This window comes from Erinaceus europaeus, chromosome 17, assembly GCF_950295315.1.
Source record: "Erinaceus europaeus chromosome 17, mEriEur2.1, whole genome shotgun sequence".
Classification (NCBI taxonomy): Eukaryota; Metazoa; Chordata; class Mammalia; order Eulipotyphla; family Erinaceidae; genus Erinaceus; species Erinaceus europaeus.
In genome coordinates this window covers 71,667,400-71,692,030 of record NC_080178.1, presented here as the reverse complement: position 1 = coordinate 71,692,030, position 24,631 = coordinate 71,667,400, and the positions used below count along the sequence as shown (strand labels likewise).

Here is a 24,631-nt window from a genome sequence, read left to right as displayed (position 1 = left end):
TGTGGCTGACAGGGACCAGGAAGGCAAGGATGACTGAGACAGTGCAGTTGTTCTGTAGGTCTGTCCCTGCCACCCAAGAGCCCAAGATCCTGGACTGCTGTCTGCTCTGCATTAGTTATGCCTCGGTGTCATCTAAAACATGGTCCTCCTGTGCACTTACTTTTGCTCTATGAGGGCAGGACTTATAAAAATAAATACTTATTTAATAATAATGAACTAGATTGTAAGATAACAAGGGTACAATTCCACACAGTTCCCACCACCAGAGCTCCATGTCCCATCCCCTCCATTGGAACTTCCCTGTTCTTTATCCTCTGGGAGTATGGACCAAAGATCTTTCTGGGGTGCAGAAGGTGGGAGGTCTGGCTTCTGTAATTGCTTCTCTGCTGGACATGGGCGTTGGCAGGTAGATCCATCCCCCCAGTCTGTTTCTGTCTTTCCCTAGTGGGGCAGGGTTCTGGAGAGGTGAGGTTCCAGGACACATTGGTGAAGTCGTCTGCCCAGGGAAGTCAGGATGAAATCATGGTAGCATCTGCAACATGGAGGCTGAAAGAGAGTAAGATATAAAGCACGACAAATTATTTAATAAATAGAAACCCAAAGGTAGGACTAGAGCAGGTGAAACTTGGGGGTCTTCTTATGGGAAGAAAGTAGGAAGTCCATTTTAGGTAGGCTAGTTATATGACTAGTAATTTTTGCCTGAGCCCAACAGTTAACATGCAGGTGGATTAAAAGTTTGTCTTGGGAAGTCGGGCGGTAGCGCAGCAGGTTAAGTGCACGTGACACGAAGTGCAAAGACCGGCGTAAGGATCCCGGTTAGAGCTCCTGGTTCCCCACCTACAGGGAAGTCCCTTCACAAGTGGTAAAGCAGGTCTGCAGGTGTCTTTCTCTCCCCCTCTGTCTTCCTCTCCCCTCTCCATTTCTCTCTGTCCTAACTAACAATGATGGCATCAACGAAAACAATAATAATAAAAAACAAGGACAACAAAAGGAAAAATAAATAAAATAAAAGTATTGTCTTGGAAGATGGTGTCAGAGTTAGGAATAGGACTAGAGGGGTCGGGCAATAGTGCAGCGGGTTAAGCGCACATGGCCCAAAGTGCAAGGACCAGTGTAAGAAAGCTGGATCAGATATGATTACCAGAGGGCAGGACTTTAGTATGTCTGGCCGGTCCCTCCCACCCTTCATAGCCTCTTATGAAGCTCAGAGTGTAGAGTCAATCTTACTGACTGTATGGTGATGCCAGTTAGTCGATTCTGTGGGCAAACACCATTATTATCCTCATTGTTTACAGGGTGATGACGTGTAAAAGTGACTGTGGGGGCCCTTACCATGGTGCACGCAGTTTAGCTCACACAGCACTGTGCACTCGGACCCACCCACAAGGGGGAAGAAGCTTCACAAGTGGTGAAGCTGGGCTGCAAGTGCTTACCTACCCTCCCCCCCGCCTTCTGCCATCTCTATTTCTCTGTTTCTGTTCAATAAATAACAATGAAAAATCTTGAAGAATTAAGAGAGCCCACAGCTAAACACCGTAAAACAGAAAGAGACTTGCAGCTGGCCAGTCTTAGAGTCGGACAGAAGAGCACAGAGGAGACCGCGTGTGCTGTAGCCAGTGTATGCTTGAAGCCGAGTCTATGAAGCTGTCCGCACAGCCTTGGCCCATTCATGCCGGGAACTTAAGCCTTTTCATTTATTTTATTTGTTCATTTTTTAAAATCTTACTTATTTGTTCAACACGACAGAGAGGGAAGAGGGAGACAGGGAGGAAAGGAAGGCAGACAGAGAGACACCTGCAGACCGTCATCATTCATGAAGCTTTTCCCCCTGCAGGTGGGGAGTCAGGACTTGAACCCAGGTCCTTGGTGACTGTGTGTGCTTAACCAGGTGCACTACCTCCTGCCCCCCAACCCTTTTCTTCTGTAAGGGAGTTCAGACTTTTGTACTGTGCGTTTGTATAAAGTTTGTTGCTTAGAGTAGACTATATAAAACCAGAGTTCTGTTCTTTCTCCCTCTGCTCTAAGGGCAAAGGAGGAATGCTAGACGGGACCCTGATAGTGTGTCTGGGTGTTGGGGAAGGTGACTGCTGACTGGCCTGGGAGCTGTGGCCCAGGCAGCTGGAGGTTTCTGGCTCTCTTCTTGCTCACTGGACTGCATGTCTCTCCCTCAGCTGGCTCCATAAGAATCACCCCAAGGACCCAGTCTTGAGATAATCCTGTGTTTTTGAGGTCGCATTCCTCAACCCCGTTACAAACCTCTGTGTAAGCTGTCAGTTCTGGCAGGTGGGTCCAGGGATCTGTTTCTACTGATGGGATATTGCTGTGAATTCTTCTGCTTATTAAAACTGGCACCTGCCAGGCTGCAATCTGCTTCTTGCTTGGGTGTTTCCTTGCCCTCTGAGTGCAGGGGCTAGTTTCAAATTTCACAGTTTCCAGTGTCAGACATCACTACAGTCATGTCAGCTAGCATTTAAAATAGGTGTATTGCACCAAAGCAAAGGATTCTGGGAAGGGAGAGCACAGAGTGAAGCATGTACTGGACATAGTGTATTGCACCAAAGCAAAGGACTCTGGGGAGGGTGGAGGAGGGAGGAGAGAAAGAGAACTTTGGGGGCCTGGTTTATAATAAAATTGGCTGCGTATGTCAGTGACTGCACTGTAAAGCATTAACCCCCTTCACACAGGTGATGGAGACTGGAGAGTTGACTGCTGTGCATGTGTTGGGGGGAGGTGCCTGCATTGACATCTACACAACTCAGCTTGGAACTTTGAACCCTGACACTGCCTGGGAGGTGCCTGGGCAGCAGAGGAAGAGCACCCCAAAGCAGTGAAATGGTCCCGTTCCCCCCTTCCTCCCTCCTTCCTCAGTCACAGGGCAACACAAAGCCTCACCTCGCCGTTTCAGCTCAGGCTCTGAGTACGTTGGACCTGCAGGCTCTGCTCTGAGTGTCTGTTCTTTGTCCCTCTAGGATTTATGAACGAGTCATAGACCCTCCTGAGACCAACCTTCCGCCAGGAAGCAGTGTATGGCTTGGTCAGCGCAACCAGAAACACGGGCTGTTCAAAGTAAGTGCATCACGCTGTGCTCCTGTGCTTGCTCTGTGTGTCCGACACGGAGCCAGTCATGCAGTCCGTACGACTGTTGAACGAGCCCGTTACTCTGAAACCAGGCAAAGTTAGGTGACTTGTTCAAGGACTTGTGGTTCACTCTATTTAGCAGAACAGATGCAGAATGAACAAGGGCTTCCTGCCTATTAAAACGGCAAAACCTCGTCACGGAATCATCGTAAGTTCACAAAATTTTAATGTACACTGTTCTGTGAGGAAATGGCAGACTTCTGCTCCTGGTCTTGGTGAATTCTTCTCTGAGTGGGTGGTAGGATTTGATTTGCCAAGGTTTTCTTCAGGATCTTTGCATCAGTGATCCATCAGGGTCCTTTCCTGCTTTGGGGACCAAAGTGGTGTTTGCCTCACAGAGCATGTTTGGGAGTGTCTGCCCCTCTTCAGTTGTGTGGAAGAGTTTGAGGAGAATCGGTGTGAGTTCTTCTTTAAGAGTTACAGAACTCATCAGGAAAGCCGTCTTTTATATCAAGCCTGAGTTTTTATCCTTGGGAAGATTTTTGATTACCCGTTCAATTTCTGTACTTAATTACAGTTTGAAAGTGTTGTCAGCTCATTGCTGCTGTCCTGTGGGGTATAATTAGAAAGGCCCCTCGACTCTGTTACCATCTTCAACTTCTAAGTCATTTTGAACAAGAGACTCTGCAAATGATGTGTGTGTGTAGACATGATTTATATAGATGTTTGCTTATTATCGGGTTCTTTAGACTCTACATTTTGTCAGGTTCAATAATACGTGTTTAATTCAGCAGGTGCTTAGAATAGTACCAGATATAAAATTGGGAGGTAGTATACTTTTAATTTAATTTAATGAGATTTTATTTTATTATTCTTTATCGCCACCAGGGTTATTGCTGGGGCTTGGTGCCAGCATGATGAATCTCCCACTCCTGTCAGCCATTCCTAAACCCCCCCCCCCCATTTTATTTGCTAGGACAGAGGGAAAATCAGAGAAGAGAGGAAGGAGAGAGAGAAAGATAGACTTGCTTAACTGCCAGTGAAGTGTTCCTCCTCCGTTAGGGAGCTGGGGTTTCAAACCCAGGTTCTTGCACGTGGTGATATGTGTAGTCAACCAGGTGTGTCCTTGCCTCGCCCCCTGAAGCTGTTTTGACGTTTCTCCAGGGGAGTATTCTGCTCTGGCTTCTGGTGGTGCTGGAGACTGAACCTGAGACTTTGGTGATGAAGCGCCAAAATCTATTTGTATGACCATTGTGCTGTCTCCCCTGCCAGATATTATGCTTTTAAAGTGAGTGCACATGCACACTGTGAAGTGGCAAAGATGATTTTCATAAAGATGGTGCAGCCTGTATAGCATTACGTGTCGAAAGCACCCAACACGCAGTGGACATCCAGCCTGCTTCCTCTTTTCTAGCATCTAGTGGTAGTGTTTATACTGTAGAGACGACAAGCCTTTTCCGGCCTTGTAGGGACTTCAGTTTGAGTTGGGAGTTTGTGATTACTAGTCTGATTATTTGTTGTAGCTGGATAGATAAATGGTTTTCTCTAGGTGTAAGGAACCTTTTGCTGAAGGCCCCAAACAGCTAAATTAGTCCAAAAACTCAACCGGTTATAACAGACTTGGACAGTGGGTGTGGGATGTTGAGAATACTAACAGTTATTTGACATCCCCATCCCCCCTTTTTTGATGTTGTGCCCCTACATACATTGTCTAAGCTGATTATATTTATTTGTATTTCTTGCCTCCGGGGTTATTACTGGGCTCTGTGCCTGCACTACAAATCCACTGCTCCTGGAGGCCATTCCTCCCCCCTTTCTATTTTACAGGAATCCATACGTACGATGGATTTTCAGGTTAAAATAGTATTACTCTTTTTTTAAAAAATTATTAGAGATTTAATATTGATTTACAAAATTGTTTTTTAAATTTTTTAATATTTATTCCCTTTTGTTGCCCTTGTTTTATTGTAGTTGTTGATGTCATTGTTGTTGGATAGGACAGAGAGAAATGGAGAGAGGAGGGGAAGACAGAGAGGGGGAGAGAAAGAGAGACACCTGCAGACCTGCTTCACCACCTGTGAAGCGACTCCCCTGCAGGTGGGGAGCTGGGGGCTCGAACCGGAATCCTTAGGTCGCTCCTTGTGCTTTGCGCTACCGCCTGACTCCCTGGTTTACAAAATTGTAAGGTAACGGGTCTAATTCCATACAGTTCCCGCCACCAGAGATCTGTGCCCACACCCCGTCCACTGGACACTGGTTCTCCCCAGGTCACTGACATGGCTGATTCTCTGGCTCTGCCTATGTGTATATATACCCACGTATTCAGTGTTCCTGCCTTCACTGCCTTTCTAGTTCACCCCTACACCTATTACCACTTCTGAGTAGCTTTCCTTTTTTCCCCCGCTTCTCTCTCAGATACGAGAAACAGTGCCTGGCTTCTCCTGGCGTTTTCCAGATTGGTTTCCCTTTCATTAACGGCATAAAAAGATGATTCCGGTGACAAATGCACCAGGTCCTGGTGGATTGGGGGTATGGAGCCCTGGGGTCTGTTTCCCCTATCACTCACCCTGCTGGGAGTCTGGACCAGAATTCTTTCTGGGGTGCAGAAGGTGGAAGGTCTGGCTTCTATAATTGCTTCTCTGCTGAACATGGACATTGGCAGGTGGATCCACCCCCCTCAGCCTGTTTCTCTCTGTCCCTAGTGGGGCAGAGCTCTGGGGAGGTGGGGTTCCGGGACACATTGGTGAGGTCGTCTGCCCAGGGAGGTCAGGGTGTTGTCGTGGTAGCGTCTGCAACTTGGTGGCTAGAAGGCGGTGCGACGGAAAGCAGGACAAAATGTTCAGTGAGCAGGGATCAGAAAGTAGAAATAGAGCAGGTGAAAGTGGGGACCCGAGGGTGGAAGGAAGCTAGGAAGTCTACACTAGCATTACTCTTTATTTTAAACAGAATGTCACTGCCCAGCAAAGAGGAAGTAGGTGTTCCTCACTTGTCTGGGCCATGCGGCTCAAACACTGCAGGTGTAGGGCAAAGAGCAGCATCTCTTGGTTTCTCGTACATAAGCCTCTAGGGATTATGGTACTTCCTGTCTGAGAGTCAGCCACAGACTGAGGGTTTCTTCACTTCCCAACACGAGCTGATTGAGAAGATCCCTGGTCAGGAGTGATCGGCTGAATCATCTGAGTGTTACAGATTTTTGTTACCAGGTTGGTCGATTACCCCTCAGCTCCCCTTTGGTGCTTTCTAAGATAATTATGCCATTAGTATTTCTGAGGGTGAGGCAAGAACCAGCTGCTCCATGAACACTGCTGAGCTGTGGGATGCTTCTCTAGGATATTCTGATAGTTAACTAGATACTTAGACCTCCTAGAGGTTTTCTATCTCAAAGCCTTCCGTCCAGAGGCTGTTAGTCTGTCTCTGACTCTGTCTCTCTTTTTGCCTACGGCATTATCTCTGGGTGCAGTGTCTGCACTGCTCCTGGCGGCCACATTTTCCACTTTATTGGGCAGGACAGACAGAAATTGAGGGAGGAGGTGGAGACAGAAAGAGAGACACCTGCAGACCTGCTCCAGCGCTTGTTAAGTGACCCCTCCCCTGCCCCTGCAGGTGGGGAACCGGGGGCTCGAACTGGGGTCCTTACACTTGTACTATGTGTAGTTAACTGGGTCTGCCACTGCCCACCTCCACCTCTCTCTTCCTCTCTCATGAATTTGATTTTGAAACCTTTCCCTTACCTGGCCATCACTGTCTCCTTAACAGCTGAGCTGTCAGTGGTAAGTGAAATTGATGACAATTTTTTATGCCCCAGCTGTTGTTTTTGTACCTCAGCTGGCTCCTATAATATGCAGATGGTGAGCATATGTTTATAGGCACATAGGAAAAGAAGCAATATTGGATTCTCCCATGTCTACTTCTTGTTTTCTTTCCATGCAGAAAGCTAGAGTCACAGAGCTGGGAATCATACACATTTGTAGATGCGTATTTCTGTGCATTAAGGCTTTGGAAGCAACAGGGAAAGGATGCTATGCTAATGAGGTGGCAGTTTCTGTTGACCAGAATGAAAGCAGACAAGTGTCTTGGCTTCTGTGCAAGCTGGGACATTTTATTAACTGTCTGCAGGGCAGAAATACATAATTTCTGGTGTTTGGAAAATCATTGTGAGTTTACCAATCTCACTTTTTGCTTCTGTTGACGAAGATTTGGCCTTTGCCAGTTTATAAGCAGATTACACTTTTTGTCTTAAAAAGTTTTTTAAAATAAATTTTCCATTTATTTACTTATTCAGTAGAAACTGGGAAGGGGGGAAGAAAGAAAGACACCTGCAGACCTCCTTCACCGCTTGTGAAACGACCTCGAACCGGGATCCTTGTATGAGTCCTTTTGCTTTGCACTATGTGCGCTAACCCAGTGCACTATTTATCCTTGGCACCACCAGTAAATGAGCTGAGAGGTGTGAGAGCTTCTCTGGTTTGAAACACAAAAACAAACCAACGAAAGTCTGCCCACTAATACTTCCCATGATTTTCACAGACCTTAGTGGCTCTTCGAATTATATTGTTGAATATGATGTGATTCCCGTCTTTCCAGATTTGGTGCTTGTAGAGTGTTTCTTGTGACTACAAGAGGATGTATACTGTAATATCCAGTTACATGACTAACAGCAAGGGAGATTGAGATAAACATGATTTTTGCTTTCATCATGTTTCTAGTAATTTTGTTACTTGCAATTCACTTTCAAATCAATGAGATAGATGGGTTTTACTAGTTATACATGGATTTTGGATGATATTTTCACCACTGTGACTTAAAATGACTAAATCTTCATGCACCAAAAGAGGTGGCTGCAGGTGTCTCTGTCTTCTTTCTATCTCTTCCTCTCCTCTCTATTTCCCTCTGTCTCTATCCAATAATAAGTAAATGAGTAAAAATATTAAAAAGGATTTTTTTAAAAAAAGATAATTATAGTCATTAAAAAAAAAATCTTCCCTTCAGATTGTGTGATTTCACAGGGACAGTTGATGTTGATGCTAGTGACTGTCATTGTAATTGTCACCTCTCTCTTCTGTTCTCAAGGGGATCATCCAAGATGAGAAGCTCATCTTTATGCCCAATGGCTACATCACGCAGTGTCCCAACCTGAATCGCAGTAAGCAGCTACTCAAGGCATGGGTGGTTTTAGGACTCTGTGACTTGGCAATACCGTAAATATCTGGAAAGATGCGCATAGACTCCAGTGATGACTCTGGGAAGTGACAGATGCCCTCCGATACCATATGCTTCTGTGTCTTTGAGTTCTAAACAAGTTCATATATTATTCATCAAGTTAAAGTTGTGATGAGAGATGATTATAAAGCATTTCTGGTTCTGTAGATCGATACATAATAGAAAATGCATGTATGGGAGGGCGGGTGGTGGTTCACAGGCTTGAGCATACATTACAGTGTTCAGGGACCTGGGTTCAAGCCCCTAGTACCCACCTGTAGGGGGAAAACTTCTGTCTTCCCCATCCCTCTTGATTTCTCTCTGTCTCTATCTATAATAAATAAGTCATTGATTAAAAATATTTAAAAAGAAAACATATGTATCATAAATATATTTCTAAAGATGCATAGTCTTTTCTTTTTAATTTTTTTGCCTCCAGGGTTATCGCTGGGGCTCGGTGCCTGCACTATGAATCCACTGCTCCTGGAGGCCTTTTTCCCATTTTGTTGCCCTTGTTGTTCTTGGTATTTTTAATGTTGCCATTGCTGCTGCTGTTGCTGGATAGGACAGAGAGAAATGGAGAGAGGAAGGGAAGACAGAGGAGGAGAAAAAGATAAGACACCTGTAGACCTGCTTCACCACCTGTGAAATGACACCCCCCCCCCCCCCCCCCGCAGGTAGGGAACTGGGGGATTGAACCGGGATCCTTATGCTGGTCCTTGGGCTTGGTGCCATGTGTGCTTAACCTGCTGTGCCTACACCCCTTGCTTAATAAAATACACTCCTTAAAACATTATGCCTTCTGTGTAGGTTAATTTTCCTCCTCCATGAAGTTCAGGTTTTAACTCACCTCTCACTAAACATGCAGTTTTAATTCACAGTGTTATTTGACTTTCTTTCTAAGGTGATAGTCTCTTTTCCTGATCGTTTCTGCTTATTAATAAAATAAGAGAATTGAGGTCTAGGTCTTTTTTGATTTCAATCTATTTCAGAGTTATGCTTAACTGGCAAACTAGAAACAAACAGAAGGCAAGGTTGTCTGAGTAGCCAAACAATTACAGATTTAATTTAAATCTTTTGAGGCTGGGTGGTGGCGCGCCTGGTTGAGCACACGTATCACAGAGCACAAGAACTCAGGTTTGAGCCCCGGCTCCCCACCTGCAGGGGGAAAGCTTAGCAAGCGGTGAGGCAGGTCTGCAGGTGTCTCCCTGTCTCTCTCCTTCTCTGTCGCCCCCTCCTCTCTCAGTTTCTCTCTTGTCCTGTCCAATAAAATGCAAAAAAAAAGGACCGCCAAGAGTCATGGATTCATGGTGCCGGCACCGAGCCCCAGCAATAACCTTGGAGGCAATAAAATAACACAAATAAAGATAATAAAAAAATTAAAAATAATAACCGCTTCTTTATTTTATATTTTCCTCATTGAGCTTGCCCGACGTGCAGTGACTTCTTAAGCTTGGTCCAAGGAATCATGGATCTACAGGAACTTCTGGCCAAGATGACGGCGAAGGTAGGCGTCTGGACTTCACGTGCGAGCTTCCACTTCGTTGTCCAGTTTCTGTGAGATTCAGAGTGAAAGGCTCTAATGAATGTGTTCTTAGCCTGGGCCCATGCAGCATATCACTACAGAAGTGGTTTTTCTTTTTTTCTTTTTTCTTTTTAATTTTTATTTATAAAAAGGAAACACTGACAAAAACCATAGGATAAGAGGGGTACAACTCCACACAATTCCCACCACCAGAACTTCATATCCCATCCCCTCCTCTGATAGCTTTCCTATTCTTTATCCCTCTGGGAGTATGGATCCAAAGTCATTGTGGGATGCAGAAGGTGGAAGATCTGGCTTCTGTAATTGCTTCCCCACTGAACATGGGTGTTGACAGGTTGATCCATACTCCCAGCCTGTTTCTCTCCTTCCCTGGTGGTGGTGGTGGGGCTCTGGGGAAGCGGAGCTCCAGGACACATTGGTGGGGTTGTCTGTCCAGGGAAGTCTGGTTGGCATCATGTTAGCATCTGGAACCTGGTGGCTGAAAAGAGTTAACATACAAAGCCAAACAAATCGTTGACCAATCATATTGTTGATCAATATTCCAACTTAAAGGCTGGAATAGTGCAGATGAAGAGTTGGGGGGGTCCTCCATTTTGTAGATAGCTAGTAGGCACATTTGAGTCATACTCCAGAGGGCCTGTGGCTATACAAGTTTTTTTTTTTTTTCCTGAGCCTGAAATCTGATATGGAGATGGATCATAATTATTGTCTGAGGAGATGATGTCATGGCTGGAAAAGGACCAGAAAGCTGGATCAGGGAAGAGAGTAGCTCCCTAATATGTAACATACTCTGTGCTGCACCTGAGGAAGATGGGTCGGTATTGGGGCAGCTTGGAACCTTCCTATTCATGACTACAAAATGTGAGCTCAGATCTACAGGGATGCAGAGGTCACATAGGCTCCTAAGCTGAATATGGGCCCCAGATCACATCAAATCAAAGGGGTTTACAGTCAGCAATATTTATACCCCTTTCCCATATTAGAAATGGTTTTTCTTACTTGAAATTGGACCGCTTGGACGCAAAATAGCCATGTATGACTTTGAGACCATGAGACCATATCAAGGTACCTACTTGGTAAATGTGTGGAAGAGGAAGGCCGTGTGCCTCTCTGTACATGCCTGGGGGTGCAGAAGGCCTTTGCCCAGGGCCGTTGAGCTAGGAACACAGTGCTGCTACAGAGTCAGAGCCACTGCCATGTGATGCGCTTTAGAAGGAAGGCGAGTTGCTGGTCATGAGAAGGCTAGAATAGCGCCTGCTGGGAGCAGACTGCTGTCATGAGGAGCCATTGTATCACCCTTCTAGCGCATGATTCATTATTTCACGTCTGGTCCTGGGTTTTCAAGACCGAAGAAGGGGAAGGGTGTCTAGAAACACTGCTCGTTTTATAGTTCTGCTGCTGCTTTTCACCGTTCACGCAGCGAGCATCTTTTGAGCATCTGCTCCTGGCTGGGCAGCGTGTCAAGCACAGAGGAGACTTTGTGAACAGGACAGCATGTCCAGCCCAGAGATGTTGTTATCTTGAGAACAAAAAATGTAAACAGTCGGGGATTTCAGTCTAGCTTCAGGGGCCAGGAAGCGGTGCACCTGGTGAAGCACACGTGCCACAGTGTGCAAGGATGCAGGCTCAAACCCCTGGTCCCCACCTGTGGGGGGGGTGAGGGAGGAAAGCTTTGTGCGTGGTGAAGCAGGGCTGCGGGTGTCTCTCTGTCTCTCACTCTCTGTTTCCCCCTCAATTTCTCTCTTGTCTCTATAGACACGCACGCACGCACGCACGCACGCACGCACGCACGCACGCACGCACGCTCCTAGAGTTTACATTCACAATGAAAACTAACAAAGGAAAGGCTCTGAATAAACAGACTGTGACTGGTGGTGTCAGGATACCGCTCAGTCTGCACGTGAGTGAGTTCTTGCCTAGGGCCAAGAAAGAACAAGATTGGACCTAAGAGACGTTATGTTCTGCAAAAGGAAGCATTTTTCATACCAGTGAAAATGATCCATGAATCCTATTTCACCAGCAGCTGTGACTGCTCCCTGCCATCAGCCAGGGCTCATGGGGGAAAACAAAACAAAACAACAACAACAACAACAACAACCTGCCAGGTAGGGTTGTATTTTGGCTCAGTGGCTTATCTGCTGAAGATGGCGTTTCTGAGGTCCTACTGTTTTCTTTGCTCAGCTGCCCTTTTGTGTGGGGCAGGACAGATCCTTTCTGTCAGAGAGAGAAACGGAAGCCTTGCCTGGAGGGCTGAAGCACTAGGTTTCACTTCAGGGCCCCCGGACATGCGAGATGCTGGTAATTATTTGCCTTCCCAGCCAGTGGGACGAGTGGCTTTTACTTCCTCTTGTCTGGAGCAGCTGGATCTCACCCGACGAATTATATTTCAGACGGCCACCATGTTTTTGGAACAAGAAACTGGCCACTTGGGTGGGGGGAGGGGGAGGGCAGCTGTCTATCCCCAGCCCCCAGGATGCCCTTTTCTTTCTTCTCCACTGCGCCAAGTGCCCTCTCTCCTTCGGTGAAATGTCACCCCTTGAGTTCTGCCCTCCAGACGCCGTGATGTGTAGTGGGCACTGGTGAGGCAGACGCGACTTACACCTGTGGACAGTTGCCAACAGAAACTGGTTTAATCCACTTTGTAGTCCCTCCTCACACCCCTCACCACTTCCAGACTGTAAGTGGAGTCGTGATTCCAAGATGTGTGCATCATTCGCAAGCTGAGAGTATCTGGAGAGGAGTTGGCTAGCTGTCTCTGTAAAAGGGCTGGTAGTGAATTTTAGGCCTCCTATTCCAAGAGGCAAAATGGAGGTTGTTCTAGGGGCAGTGGAGATAGCATAATGGTTATGCAAACAGACTCTCATGCCTGAGGCTCCTGGGTCTCAGGTTCAGTCCTCTGCATCACCATAAACCAGAGCTAAGCAGGAGAGAGAGAGGGAGGGAGGGAGGGGGAGAGAGAGAGAGAGAGAGACAGACAGACAGACAGACAGAGAAGGATTGACTTAAATATCAGCATCAAGGCCAGGAAGATTTCTCAGCAGTTCACGCAATGGACTGTCATACCTGAGACTCAGCTCTGAAGGCCCATATTCAATTTGTGGTGGTGACAGACCAGAGGTAAGCAGTGCTCTGGGGAAAAGAAAAAATTAACATAAGGGCCTGAAAAATAATTTGCTGTGGAGTTTGTCTGCTTTGCTGTGCACGTGACCCAGGTACAAGCCTGGTCTCCACCACACTGGGGGAGTTTCGGTGCTGAGGTGTCTCTTCTCTCTCTCCCCTCCCTCCCCCACCCTCTCCTTTTCCTCTCCCTCCCCTCTCTCCCTCTCCTTCTCCTTTTCCCTCTCCCTCCCTCCCTTCCTTCCCTTCGCTTTCCTCCCTCTCCTCTCCTCTCCTCTCCTCTCCTCTCCTCTCCTCTCCTCTCCTCTCCTCCCTCTCCTCTCCTCTCCTCTCCTCTCCTCTCCTTTCCTCTCCTCTCCTTTCTCCCTCCCTCCCTCTCCTTCCCTACCCTCCTTACCCTCCCTCTCTCCCTCTTTCTCCCTCCTTCCCCATCCTCCCCCTCTCTCCCCCACCTCTTTCTCTCTGACACAGTCAACCCAGAGTGGTGAAGCCCTGGTAATGCCTCTGTATACACACGAATATACACATACTAAAACGTATACTGACATATATATATATGTGTGTGTGTGTGTGTGTGTGTGTGTGTGTGTGTGTGTGTGTATACTAAAAGATTCTCATCTATATCATGATGTCATGTCTCTTTTAAACTTTTTTATTATTATTATTATTTTTTTTCCTCCTCCAGGGTTATTGCTGGGCTCGGTGCCTGCATCATGAATCCACCACTCCTGGAGGCCATTCCCCCCCCCTTTTGTTGCCCTTGTTGTAGCTTCGTTGTGGTTATTATTATTGCCCTTGTTGATGCAATTTGTTGTTGGATAGGACAGAGAGAAATGGAGAGAGGAGGGGAAGACAGATAAGGGGAGAGAAAGATAGACACCTGCAGACCTGCTTCACCACCTGTGAAGCGACTCCCCTGCAGGTGGGGAGCCGGGGGCTCGAACCGGGATCCTTACGCCGGTTCCTGCGCTTTGCGCCACATGCGCTTAACCCACTGCGCCACCGCCCGACCCCCCTTTTTTATTATTGACTTAATAATTATTAACAAGATTGTAAGATAACAGGGGTTCAGTTCCATACAGCTCCCACTACCAGAGTTCTGTGTCTCATCCCCTCCATTGGAAGCTTCTCTGTTCTTTATCCTTCTGGGATTATGGACCCAAATTCTTTATGGGGTGCAGAAGGTGGGAGTTCTGGCTTCTGTAATTGTTTCTCCACTGGACATGGGTGCTGGCAGGTGGATCCATCCCCCCAGCTTGTTTCTGTCTTTCCCTAGTGGGGCAGGGCTCTGGGGAGGGGAGGTTCTGGGACACACTGGTGAGGTCGTCTGCCCAGGGAAGTCAGGATGGTATCATGGTAGCATCTGCAACTCAGTGGCTGAAAAGCAGTAAACTATAAAACAGGACAAATTATTTAATAAACAGAAACCCGAAGGTAGGACTAAAACAAGGGAAGTCAGAGGTGTTGGGGTGGAAAGAAGCTAGAAAGTCTATTTTAGTTATGTTCTTAAAGGCATGTGACTTTAGTCATTTTTGCCTGAGTCTGACAGCTAACCTGCAGGTGGGCTAAAATCTTGTCTGGGAAGATGATGTCACAGTTGAGAATAGGACTAGAAAGCCAGATTAGGGCAGCCAATAGCTCCCAAACATGAAACAAGTATATAAATAAAAAACTTCATATAAAAAGTCCATTTTATCTTACAGACCATGTAACTATGGGGTGGGGAGAGCTGGACTGTGTTATGAATCTTAGTTTTTCAACTCCTGATCTTGAAGGAGCTGGGAAGTCAGTTACAGTAGGCAGAGTTATTGGAAATTTGCCACACGTCTTTATAATGCTTAAAGGTTTTCAGTCACTAAATTAGGCTGAGACTGCCAGTTGTTGTTAGGGCCCACCTTCTCAGCAGACGGTTCTCACAGTTGGATCTTGGTGGAGTCATTGACTCTTATTCAAGAATAAGTCCAGTGACCAACCTGGAAAAGGTTTGGCAGCCTAAGTCATGTCAAACCAGACTGAACAACACCTCAGAGGTCTGCTAAGAGAAACTGGTGTTCTTCCTCCCTTGTAAAGCTGGACAGATTTTGAAACGTTCTTTTTTATTTGCAGGTTAGTGGCTAGCAGTACAGTTGCTGCCACATGGGTCAGTTTCTTCTCTTACTATGACAGGCGTCTGTAAAACATTTCCACCATCATGCGCCAGGACCCCAGTCCTTCCTCCCGGTCCCGGAGTCCTCTGTTTTGCTTGCAGTACACCAAACCAGTCTAAGTTTTACTTTCTGCTTTTCCTTTTCCTTTCTGTTCTTCATTCTTAAGTTCTGCCCATGAGTGAGATCACCCTGTGTCCTACTGATGTCTGGCTGATCTCACGTCACAGGATTCCTTGCAGCCCCATCCAAGATGAGGTGAAGGAGGTGACGTCATCATCCTAACAGCTGAGTAGCATTGAAGTTGGAAGCAACTTGGAAGACGAGTGGCTGGGAAGCTTGTGACATATATACAAAGAGTCACTTCAGGGTTGTCACCGGGGTTCGGTGATTGCACTGAGAGCCCACTGCTCCTGTGGCCATTTTTCATTGGACAGGACAGAGAGAAATGGAGAGAGGAGGGGAGACAGAGAGGAGGAGAGAAAGACAGACACCTGCAGACCTGCTTCACCTCCTGTGAAGCGACTCCCCTGCAGGTGAGGGGCCGGGGGCTCGAACCGGGATCCTTGTGTGGGACCTTGCATGTCACACTATGTGCGCTTAACCTGGTGCGCCACTATCCAGACCCCTAAAAGTTCCTTTTTTAGTCTCTACTACCACCTTAAGCCAGAGTTGTGCAGTGCTCTAATTAAAAAAAAAAAAAAAAAAAAAGCTCACATAGTCTCCTCTTTAGTGATAGGCATTAGATCTGTTCCTGATTTTCACACACATTTCATCTCACAAATAAATATCACATTTTGAGCCCTTTTTCGGAATGACAAAGATCTCATTCAACTCTTACTTGTTTCAGGGAATTCATCAATCACTGTGTTGCATAGACAGTCCTGGGACAGTAGAAATGAGGTTAAGATAATCTGTGAGAAGTTGTCGCTTCTTTTCTATTACTGATTGCAATGTGGTTTTGGTTTGTCTGACCTGGGAGTGTTTGAGAGTGACCACATCCTGGTGTAGTGCCGGCCAGGTCATGGCGGCTTCCGGTGGCACAGGTAGGGGTGCAAAGAGCCTTTTGGTGGAATCTTGATATTCTAGCAGGATCATTTTTCCAGGCTGGAGAGGCTCCAAGATGGAGGTGGAGGTGGGCAGGCAGTGGTGCACCTGGTTAAGTGCACAAAGTACAGAGTTGCAAGGGCCAGCATAAGGCTCTAGGTTGGAGCCCTCAGCTCCCCACCTGCAGGGGGGACGCTTCACAAGTGGGGAAGCAGGTCTGTGTAGCAGATTTGCAACACAGGCACCGAGTCTCAACGATCACCCTGGAAGGAAAGAAACGGACAAGTTTCCTTTTCGAGTGGGAGAGACACCACAGTTCCAGGTTTTCAGAGTGTGGCAGGCTGGTTTATGTTGCCAACACCCCGTTTGAGGAGGGGCAGAGGCCTAGTTCACCTCCTTATAGTTGAGGGCCACCCCCCATTCCTGCCTTCCCTGAAAGCTGCTAGGAGGTAGACACGAGGTGAACAATCATCTCTGAAGCAGTGCCAGTACCTTTTTCTCATCTCCTATCTTTCTTTCTCGTTTTGGTTGCTTGATTCTTCTTGCAAGTATGTCTTAAGCTGCTTCCTAGAGAATTTCTTTTTTTTAAAAAAATTTTATTTATAAAAAGGAAACACTGACAAAGCCATAGGATGAGGGGTTCAACTCCACACAATTCCCAATCCCCACCACCAGAACTTCGTATCCCACCCCCTCCCCTGATAGCTTTCCTGTTCTTTATCCCTCTGGAAGCATGGACCCAAGGTCATTGTGGGATGCAGAAGGTGGAAGGTCTGGCTTCTGGAATTGCTTCCCTGTTGAACGTGGGCATTGACAGGTCGATCCGTACTCCCAGCCTGCCTCCCTAGAGAATTTCTAAGTAATTTAATTATCGTAGACTTTAGAGACTCTTGGGTTAGGTTGTAGATTGAAAAGTACCCTGAAGTTTAGACAGTTTTTCTTGTATTTGGCTGTTTTTCAGGGACTGACTGTAGTGCACATATTTTCTTTTTTTTCCTTTTTCTTTGCTGATTAGTACCATTCCTCTTTTTAAATTTCTTTTTTTTTTTGTTTTAAAGAAACTTATTTTTAAAAGTATTTTATTTATTTTATTTTTGAGAGAGATGCAGAGAGAGAAAGACACCAGAGCACTGCTCAGCTCTGGCTTATGGTGGTGCAGGGGATTGAACCTAGGACTTTGGAGCCTCAGGCACGGACAGTCTCTTTGCATAACCATGATGCTATCTACCCCCACCCAATTTATTTATTTCTTATTGGAGAGAAATTGAGAGGGAAAGGGGAGACAGAGAGACACCAGTAGCCCTGTTTCACTACTCATGAAGCTTTCCTCCTGCATGTGGGGACCAGAGGCTTGAACCTGGGTCCTTGTTCACTGTAGTGTGTGCACTTAACCAAGTGCCCCACTGCCCTGGCTCCAGTAGTATCACCTGCAGAAGGCAGACAAGAAACAAAATTTCCTGAGAAATTTCAAAAGCTTGAAGGAGTCGGAAGAGAAGTCACAAAAATCCAGATTTGCAGTTCTGTTTCTCAAGCGTAGCCTATCGTGACTGACTGGATGGTATGAGTGGGGTGAAACTGAATTAAGCTGTGGAGATGGCGGGAGTCATTACCCCAGTTCAACTACTGTGTCTAAAGTTCTGGCCCGAAATAGCTTAATATTGGTGTTACCATCACCACCACCACCTTCATGGGGTCGTCTGTACTCCAGGTCTACCTTTGTTCCAGAGAGACAGAGACAGAGGGGTGCCACAGCATTGCCCTTTGCCCCAGTTTGGTGGCCCACGTGACAGAAAGAGTGTGCTATTCCAGTGAGCTCTCTTGCCAGCCTTACTTTGGGTTCTTTTGGTGGTTGTCCTTGTTGCCAGGGCTTTACTCCGCTGGCAACTACTCTATTTTTTTTTTTGTCTCCAGGGTCACTGCTGGGGCTCGGTGCCTGCACCAGGAATCCACTGCTCCTGGAGGCCATTTTTTTCCCTTTTGTTACCCTGCTTTTTTTTTTTTTTTTTTTTTTTACCATTGTTGTGGTTATTATTATCGTTGTTATTGATGTCGTTGGATGGGACAGAGAGAAATGGAGAGAGGAGGGAAGACAGAGAGGGAGAGAAAGACAGACACCTGCAGACCTGCAACAGTGCCTGTGAAGCGACTCCCCTGCAGGTGGGAAGCCGTGGGCTCGAACTGGGATCCTTACACTGGTCCTTGTGCTTTGCGCCACATGCGCTTAACCCGCTACACTACCGCCTGACCCCCTATGCTATTCTTTCAAGTAGAGAGAGAGAGAGAGAAAAATAAAAAAAGATAAAGAGACCACAGCGTAAAGCTTCCTCTCCAGGGGGAAGGGGCAGGCTCAGCTGGGTTGCACTCCGTGACCTCATTTTTTTCTTGACCTGAGACATGGAGGTGGAAGTCTAAATGAATTATTTCATAAAGAATACCTTCTTTTTAAATTTTTTATAGTATTCTGCTTCTTTTTAGTATTTATTTAATTTAGGGAGAGAGAGAGAGACAGACTGATTGGACCCACTGCCCAGCTCTGGCTTATAGTGGTGCTGGGGGTTGAACCTGGGACTCAGAGCCTCAGGCATGAAATGGTTTGGCAGAACCTTGTGCTGTCTCCCCAGCCCAAGAATAGCTTCTGCCTTACTAAAAATTTAATGCCTAAAGAAAATTTTATTTCTAAAACGTGTTTCTTTTTGATAAAGGCAGTCTTTATGTAAGGAGAAGGGGAGAAGGTAATCCCACCACTGGGTTGAGTTACTCACTACTATAGATGTGAAAATTGGTCATACTAATCATACGAATGCTTAGGCTTTTTCTGTTTGGGTCCTTTCATTCATTTATGTTTTCACAGGAGCAGTGCTCAGCTCTGGTTTATGATGATATGGGGGATTGAACCTGGCACCTCAGAGCCTCAGGCATGATAATGTGTGTTCATAACTCTTATGCTATCTCCCCCACCCTGGGCACCATAGTCTTGAAGGCACACTGAGGCATAGAGAGAGCGGAGGAGAAGGCTTGGAACTCTAGCTTGGGAGGCTGTTTCTGAACCTGGTAGTACTGTGTGTATCAGGGGCAGGGATATGGGTAGGATGACCTCAAGCATTTGGAGAGATGTTAGGTGTGTTCATGACTGGTTATAGGATGAAAGCATATGTAGCAGGAAAAAGGGGGTGAGAATTCACAGAGAAGCCAAGAAAGGCATTCTTAGATATGACCAAAAAGTGGTTTTTCTTGGAAAACACTGAATGTCTCGCCACTGCAGATGTGTGAGCAATGACTGACTAATCATTCTAGGGAGGACATTCTGGGTTGGTAACAGTTTTCCACACAGAAGGTTCTAAGACTTTGAGGTCCTAGTTGAGCGACACAGAAAAATAAAGAAGGCTCTCTTAGCCTTCCAGTAGGCTGCACAGTGGATCAAAGCCATGGACTTCAAGCATGAGCTTCCAGGCTCAATCTGCAACAGTGCATGTGTCCGAGTGATGCCTGGTTCTAGCCTCCCCATTGGTTAATAAATTAAGTATTTTAAAAAATGTCTCTTTCACAAAAAAAGCCAGATAATTACTATTACCTATGTGTTCCCTTACCTCTTTGAACCATGTGTACATTAAGTGGGTTCCTAAGACCTTCCGTGTGAGGTGGGATTGGGGGGTGGGTGGGGAGAAAATAAATCTCCCAGTGACATTTCCTTTTGTCTGACCTCACCACACCAGAATTTTTCACAAAACAGAAGTAGTGATTCCCCTAGTTTGTAAAACTTGACATTGTGGTTAGAGTGTGAGAAACTGGCAGAGGATGCTGGGAGATAAATGTGAGTGTATTGGAGTTCCTGATTAGATCTCCTGGGAACACACTCATGAGTCCTGGAGATCACGTCTGTTACAAGTGTTTCCGTGGGGGCTTGGGCTGAAAGCACACACATTTCTACAGATCCACGAGGTCCCTGAGCTAGTTTAATGTCTCATTTGTTTCTCATTAGGCCATGGAAACCTATATGTATTCAATTTAGAATGATTCCACCTTATGCTAAAAAAAAATCCTAAAAACTAAAAAGCAGATCCAGTTAAAAATGTTAGAAGTATATTTTCCCTTCCTTCTGCTTTTTTTTCCCCTTGTTGCTATTGTTAGTTTTGTTAGGATCGTGAAGTTGGATTCTGTAAATGACAGTAGGTACCTTTTGCTTGCAGCTGAATTACGCTGAGACGAGGCTTAACCAGTTGGAAAACTGCCACTGTGAGAAGACCTGTCAAGTGAGCGGACTGCTCTACAGAGACCAAGACACGTGGGTGGACGGCGACCACTGCAGGAACTGCACATGCAAAGTAAGCCTCTTGGCCAGTCCGCCAGTACTAATATGGCTTGCAGGGGGCGAGGTGGCTGATGAGCCGTGATCTCTGCTGCTTTAGTAGATGATACTTTTATTTTTTATTTATTATTTTTTAATATTTATTTTATTTATTTCCCTTTTGTTGCCCTTGTTGTTTTATTGTTGTCGTTATTATTGTTGTTGTTGTTGTTGGATAGAACAGAGAGAAATGGAGAGAGGGAGGGAAAGACAGAGAGGAGGAGAGAAAGATAGACACCTGCAGACCTGCTTCACCGCCTGTGAAGCGACTCCCCTGCAGGTGGGGAGCCGGGGTTCGAACCCGGATCCTTATGCCGGTCTTTGTGCTTTGCACTAAGTAGATGATACTTTTTTTTTAACATTATAAATACAACATTTTCTTTTCTTTTCTTTTCTTTTTTTTTTTTTCCTCCTCCAGGGTTATTGCTGGGCTCGGTGCCTGCACCATGAATCCACTGCTCCTGGAGGCCATTTTTTCCCCCCTTTTGTTGCCCTGTTGTAGCTTCGTTGTGGTTATTATTATTGCCCTTGTTGATGCAATTTGTTGTTGGATAGGACAGAGAGAAATGGAGAGAGGAGGGGAAGACAGAGAAGGGGAGAGAAAGATAGACACCTGCAGACCTGCTTCACCGCCTGTGAAGCGACTCCCCTGCAGGTGGGGAGCCGGGGGCTCGAACCGGGATCCTTACGTCAGTCCCTGCGCTTTGCGCCACATGTGCTTAACCCACTGCGCCACCGCCCGACCCCTGTAGATGATACTTTTAAGAGGCGCTTTCTTTTTCTCACTAAGCGTTTGTTTTGTGATCTGCACCATTGTGAGGGGAAGCTGGAGCAGTGCCATGTTATCTGTAAATACTTGGAAATGAAAACACAATCTCACATGATTTCTTTTTATTAAGAAGTTTTGTATTTGGACTGTGGAGATTGGAGTATCAGCCTGAGCAAGGAGTTCCTTTTTTTAGTGTTTTTTTTTTTAATTTTTCCTTTTTGTTGCCCCCTTTTTTTTTTAATTGTTGCTGTAGTTATCGTTGTTATTGATGTCCTCATTGTTGGATAGGACAGAGAGAAATGGAGAGAGGAGGGGAAGACAGAATGGGGGAGAGAAAGATAGACACCTGCAGACCTGCTTCACTGCCTGTGAAGCGACTCCCCTGCAGGTGGGGAGCCTGGGGCTCAAACTGGGTTCCTTACACGGGTCCTTGCGCTTTGTGCCACATGTGCTTAACCTGCTGTGCTACTGCCCGACTTCCAGTGTTTTGTTTGTTTGTTTGTTTTGTTTTTAGGACAACCTAATGGTTACATTTTTTTTTTTACTGCCAGAAAAAATAACCTAAAAGGGCAGTTTAATCAGTTTCTTGGTGTTTTTGTTGTACTTTACGAAGGATCCATCAACCATTTCAGACCTGCAGGCGTCCCTCTCTCCTGAACGGTTAGTACATAAACTGTGGCCATTGGAAATGATTCGATAAATATCTGAAGAATACCTTGGTCTGTATGGGAATATACAAAACAGACTGTTAGCGCTGGAAACGGTGATTGGCAGGGCCTGTTAGAGGAGTTATTTATGTTGTTCAAATAGCCTTTTCATTTTCTGCCAAATCTGCTTAGCTGGCAGGGTCAGGTGGAACGAAGTCAGTGATGTGTATCAGCAAAGTAATGGAGGTGACGTGGGTCCACTCAGGCTGGGAGGATATCTGTGTTTGCGGTCCTGGGGTGGACTGGGATCTCTTGTACTGCACCTGCTTGCTGTGAGGTCTCCAGGAAGAGACATGAACTTTCTCCCTCGTGGGAGCTCCTAAGATTCCTTTCCCTGTGCTTTTCTCCCAGAGCGGTACTGTGGAATGTCAAAGGATGTCCTGCCCCCTGCTCCGCTGCTCCCCGGACTCCCTCCCAGTGCACATTTCTGGCCAGTGCTGCAAAGTCTGCCGACGTAAGTGCTTATGTGGCGTCAGGGTCAGGGTGGGTCTCTGCTCCTGGAGGTTCCTTTCCCTCCTGCTGTTTTGAGTCTCCACTCACCAGCATTGATGAGACACAACTTCTGCTATTGGTCTAAGAAGACAGGAGAGCTGCTCTATTTATGCCACCTGTTATAATAATTAAAAAATACAAAGGTAGGGCAGTGGCACAGCAGGTTAAGTGCACATGGAGCAAAGCGCAAGGTTTGCTCTGCACGTGCAGGGGGGTCACTTCATGGGCGGTGAAGCAGGTCTGCAGGTGTCTATCTTTCTCTCCCCCTCTCTGTCTTCCTCTCCTCTCTTGACTTCTCTGTGTCCTAGCCACCAAAAACAACATCAGTGGCAACAATAACAACAACAAGAAGGGCCACAAAATGGGAAAAAATGGTCTCCAGGAGCAGTGGATTCCTAGTGCAGGCACTGAGGCCCAGCGATAACCCTGGAGGCAAAAAAAAAAAAAAAAAGACGGAGGCTGGGCAGTAACGCAGCAGGTTAAGCGCACATGGTGCAAAGCGCAAGGACTGGTGTAAGGATCCCGATCTGAGCCCCCGGCTCCCCACCTGCAGGGGGGGTCACTTCACAAGTGGTGAAGCAGGTCTGCAGGTGTCTTTCTCTCCCCCTTTCTGTCTTCCCCTCCACTCTCCATTTCTCTCCGTCCTATCCAACAGCAACAAATAATAACAACGATAAACAAGGACAACAAAAGGGAAAAATGGCCTCCAGGAGCAGTGGATTCGTAGTGTAGGCGTCGAGCTTCAGCAATAATCCCGGAGGCAATAAATGAAGAAATAAAAGACTTTCCTGTGGTCTTTAAACAAACAGGAAGTCTGTCTAGTACATGGCGGGGTCTTTAGGTACAGCAAGATAGGCCAAGTGGCAAAGATGGGCTGGTCATGACAGTGCGAGCCATGAGGCCATAAATCAGTTACCAGCACTTGGCGGGTCTTGGGGGGGGGGCAGGGCGGGAAGGAGAGTAGACAAGGACCACAGGAATAGAGAGTGACTTCCACCAGACAGTCCTTAAGTAACTTCCTATAACCCACAGTCCCTTGTGGGTTTTCGTGAGGCCGTGGAATGCCTGCCAGGCTAACGTCAGCTGTGTGCCCATTATGCTCATGTCCCAACAGCCTGTGTTATGGCAGACACAATATAGGCCGTTCTTCCTGTTCTGTGTAGAAGGAATTGGCATCAACAGGAGGGAATGAGGTGACTTGGCTGGCAGTGGAGGAGGGTTGATCTGTGAACTCTTGGCTGATGCTAAGATGCCGCCGTGTGCTTTGCTTCCTCCAGCCTTACTGATTGATCAAGCTCAGGGCTGATATCTGTGTGTTGGCTATCTCAGGTCTTATCTAGAACAGACTGCTGTGAGGTGTTTTTTTTTTTTTTTGGGAGGGGTCGGGGAACTTCAATGAGAGCAGTAAACCGGCTCAGAGTTGACGCATGTCTTTGATTTAAAAATAATTATGATCTAAAAATAGTAATGATTTCAAAGTTCTTTTTCCAGGGCACCAGGCAGTGGCGCACCTGACTGAGCACTCACATTACTGTGCTCGAGGACCCAAGTTCGAGCCCCCGGTCCTCACCTGTAGGGCAAAAATTTCAGGAGTGGTGAAGCTGTAGGTCTCTCTCTCTGTGTCTCTTCCTCCTCTTTCAGTTTCTCTGTCTCTATCTAATAATAAGTAAATATTAATATAAAAAAGGGAGAAGTATTTTTAAAAAATCAAAACCAAATTCTTTTTGCTGTGTATTGTGACGGAGACTGTTTCCAGTGAGAAGGTGCAAGGAACATGGGAATTCAGCAGTAGCACAAGGCTGCTGTTTAAAACGTTTGGTGTTGGGTCAGGTGGTGGCGCACCTGGTTTAGCGCACACGCTACAGTGCACAAGGACCCAGGTTCAAGCCCTTTAGTCCCTTCCTTCCGGGAAAGTTTCACAAGTGGTGAAGCAGGGCTGCAGATGTCTCTCTGTTTGTCTTCCTCTCTATTTTCCCCTCCCCTTCTCAATTTCCAGCTGTCTCTATCCAATAAATAAAATAAAAAAGAAACACATCTAAAAAATGTCTTGGTGTGTGCCAATTTTATTGCTCTGTGCTTTCATCTCACAACTTAATTGAATCCTCAGCACAGTCCTTTGAGGCTGGGTATTATTATTACTTGTGTTACTATTTTTGCTTTAGAGGAAGCTTAGGCTTAGTGGAGTTA

General features: G+C 46.4%; 1 protein-coding gene across 3 annotated transcripts in view; it reads left to right on the top strand.

Annotated features, from left to right (window-relative positions):
* NELL1 (neural EGFL like 1) overlaps positions 1-24,631 on the top strand; it is a 572,342-nt gene that overhangs the window by 119,237 nt on the left and 428,474 nt on the right. For all 3 annotated transcript variants that reach the window (XM_060177021.1, XM_060177020.1, XM_060177019.1), the window contains exons 5-9: positions 2,970-3,066; positions 8,149-8,221; positions 9,702-9,784; positions 20,319-20,453; positions 22,304-22,406. In XM_060177021.1, coding sequence (XP_060033004.1) covers positions 2,970-3,066; positions 8,149-8,221; positions 9,702-9,784; positions 20,319-20,453; positions 22,304-22,406 — 491 coding nt within the window. The remainder of the gene's footprint in view (positions 1-2,969; positions 3,067-8,148; positions 8,222-9,701; positions 9,785-20,318; positions 20,454-22,303; positions 22,407-24,631) is intronic.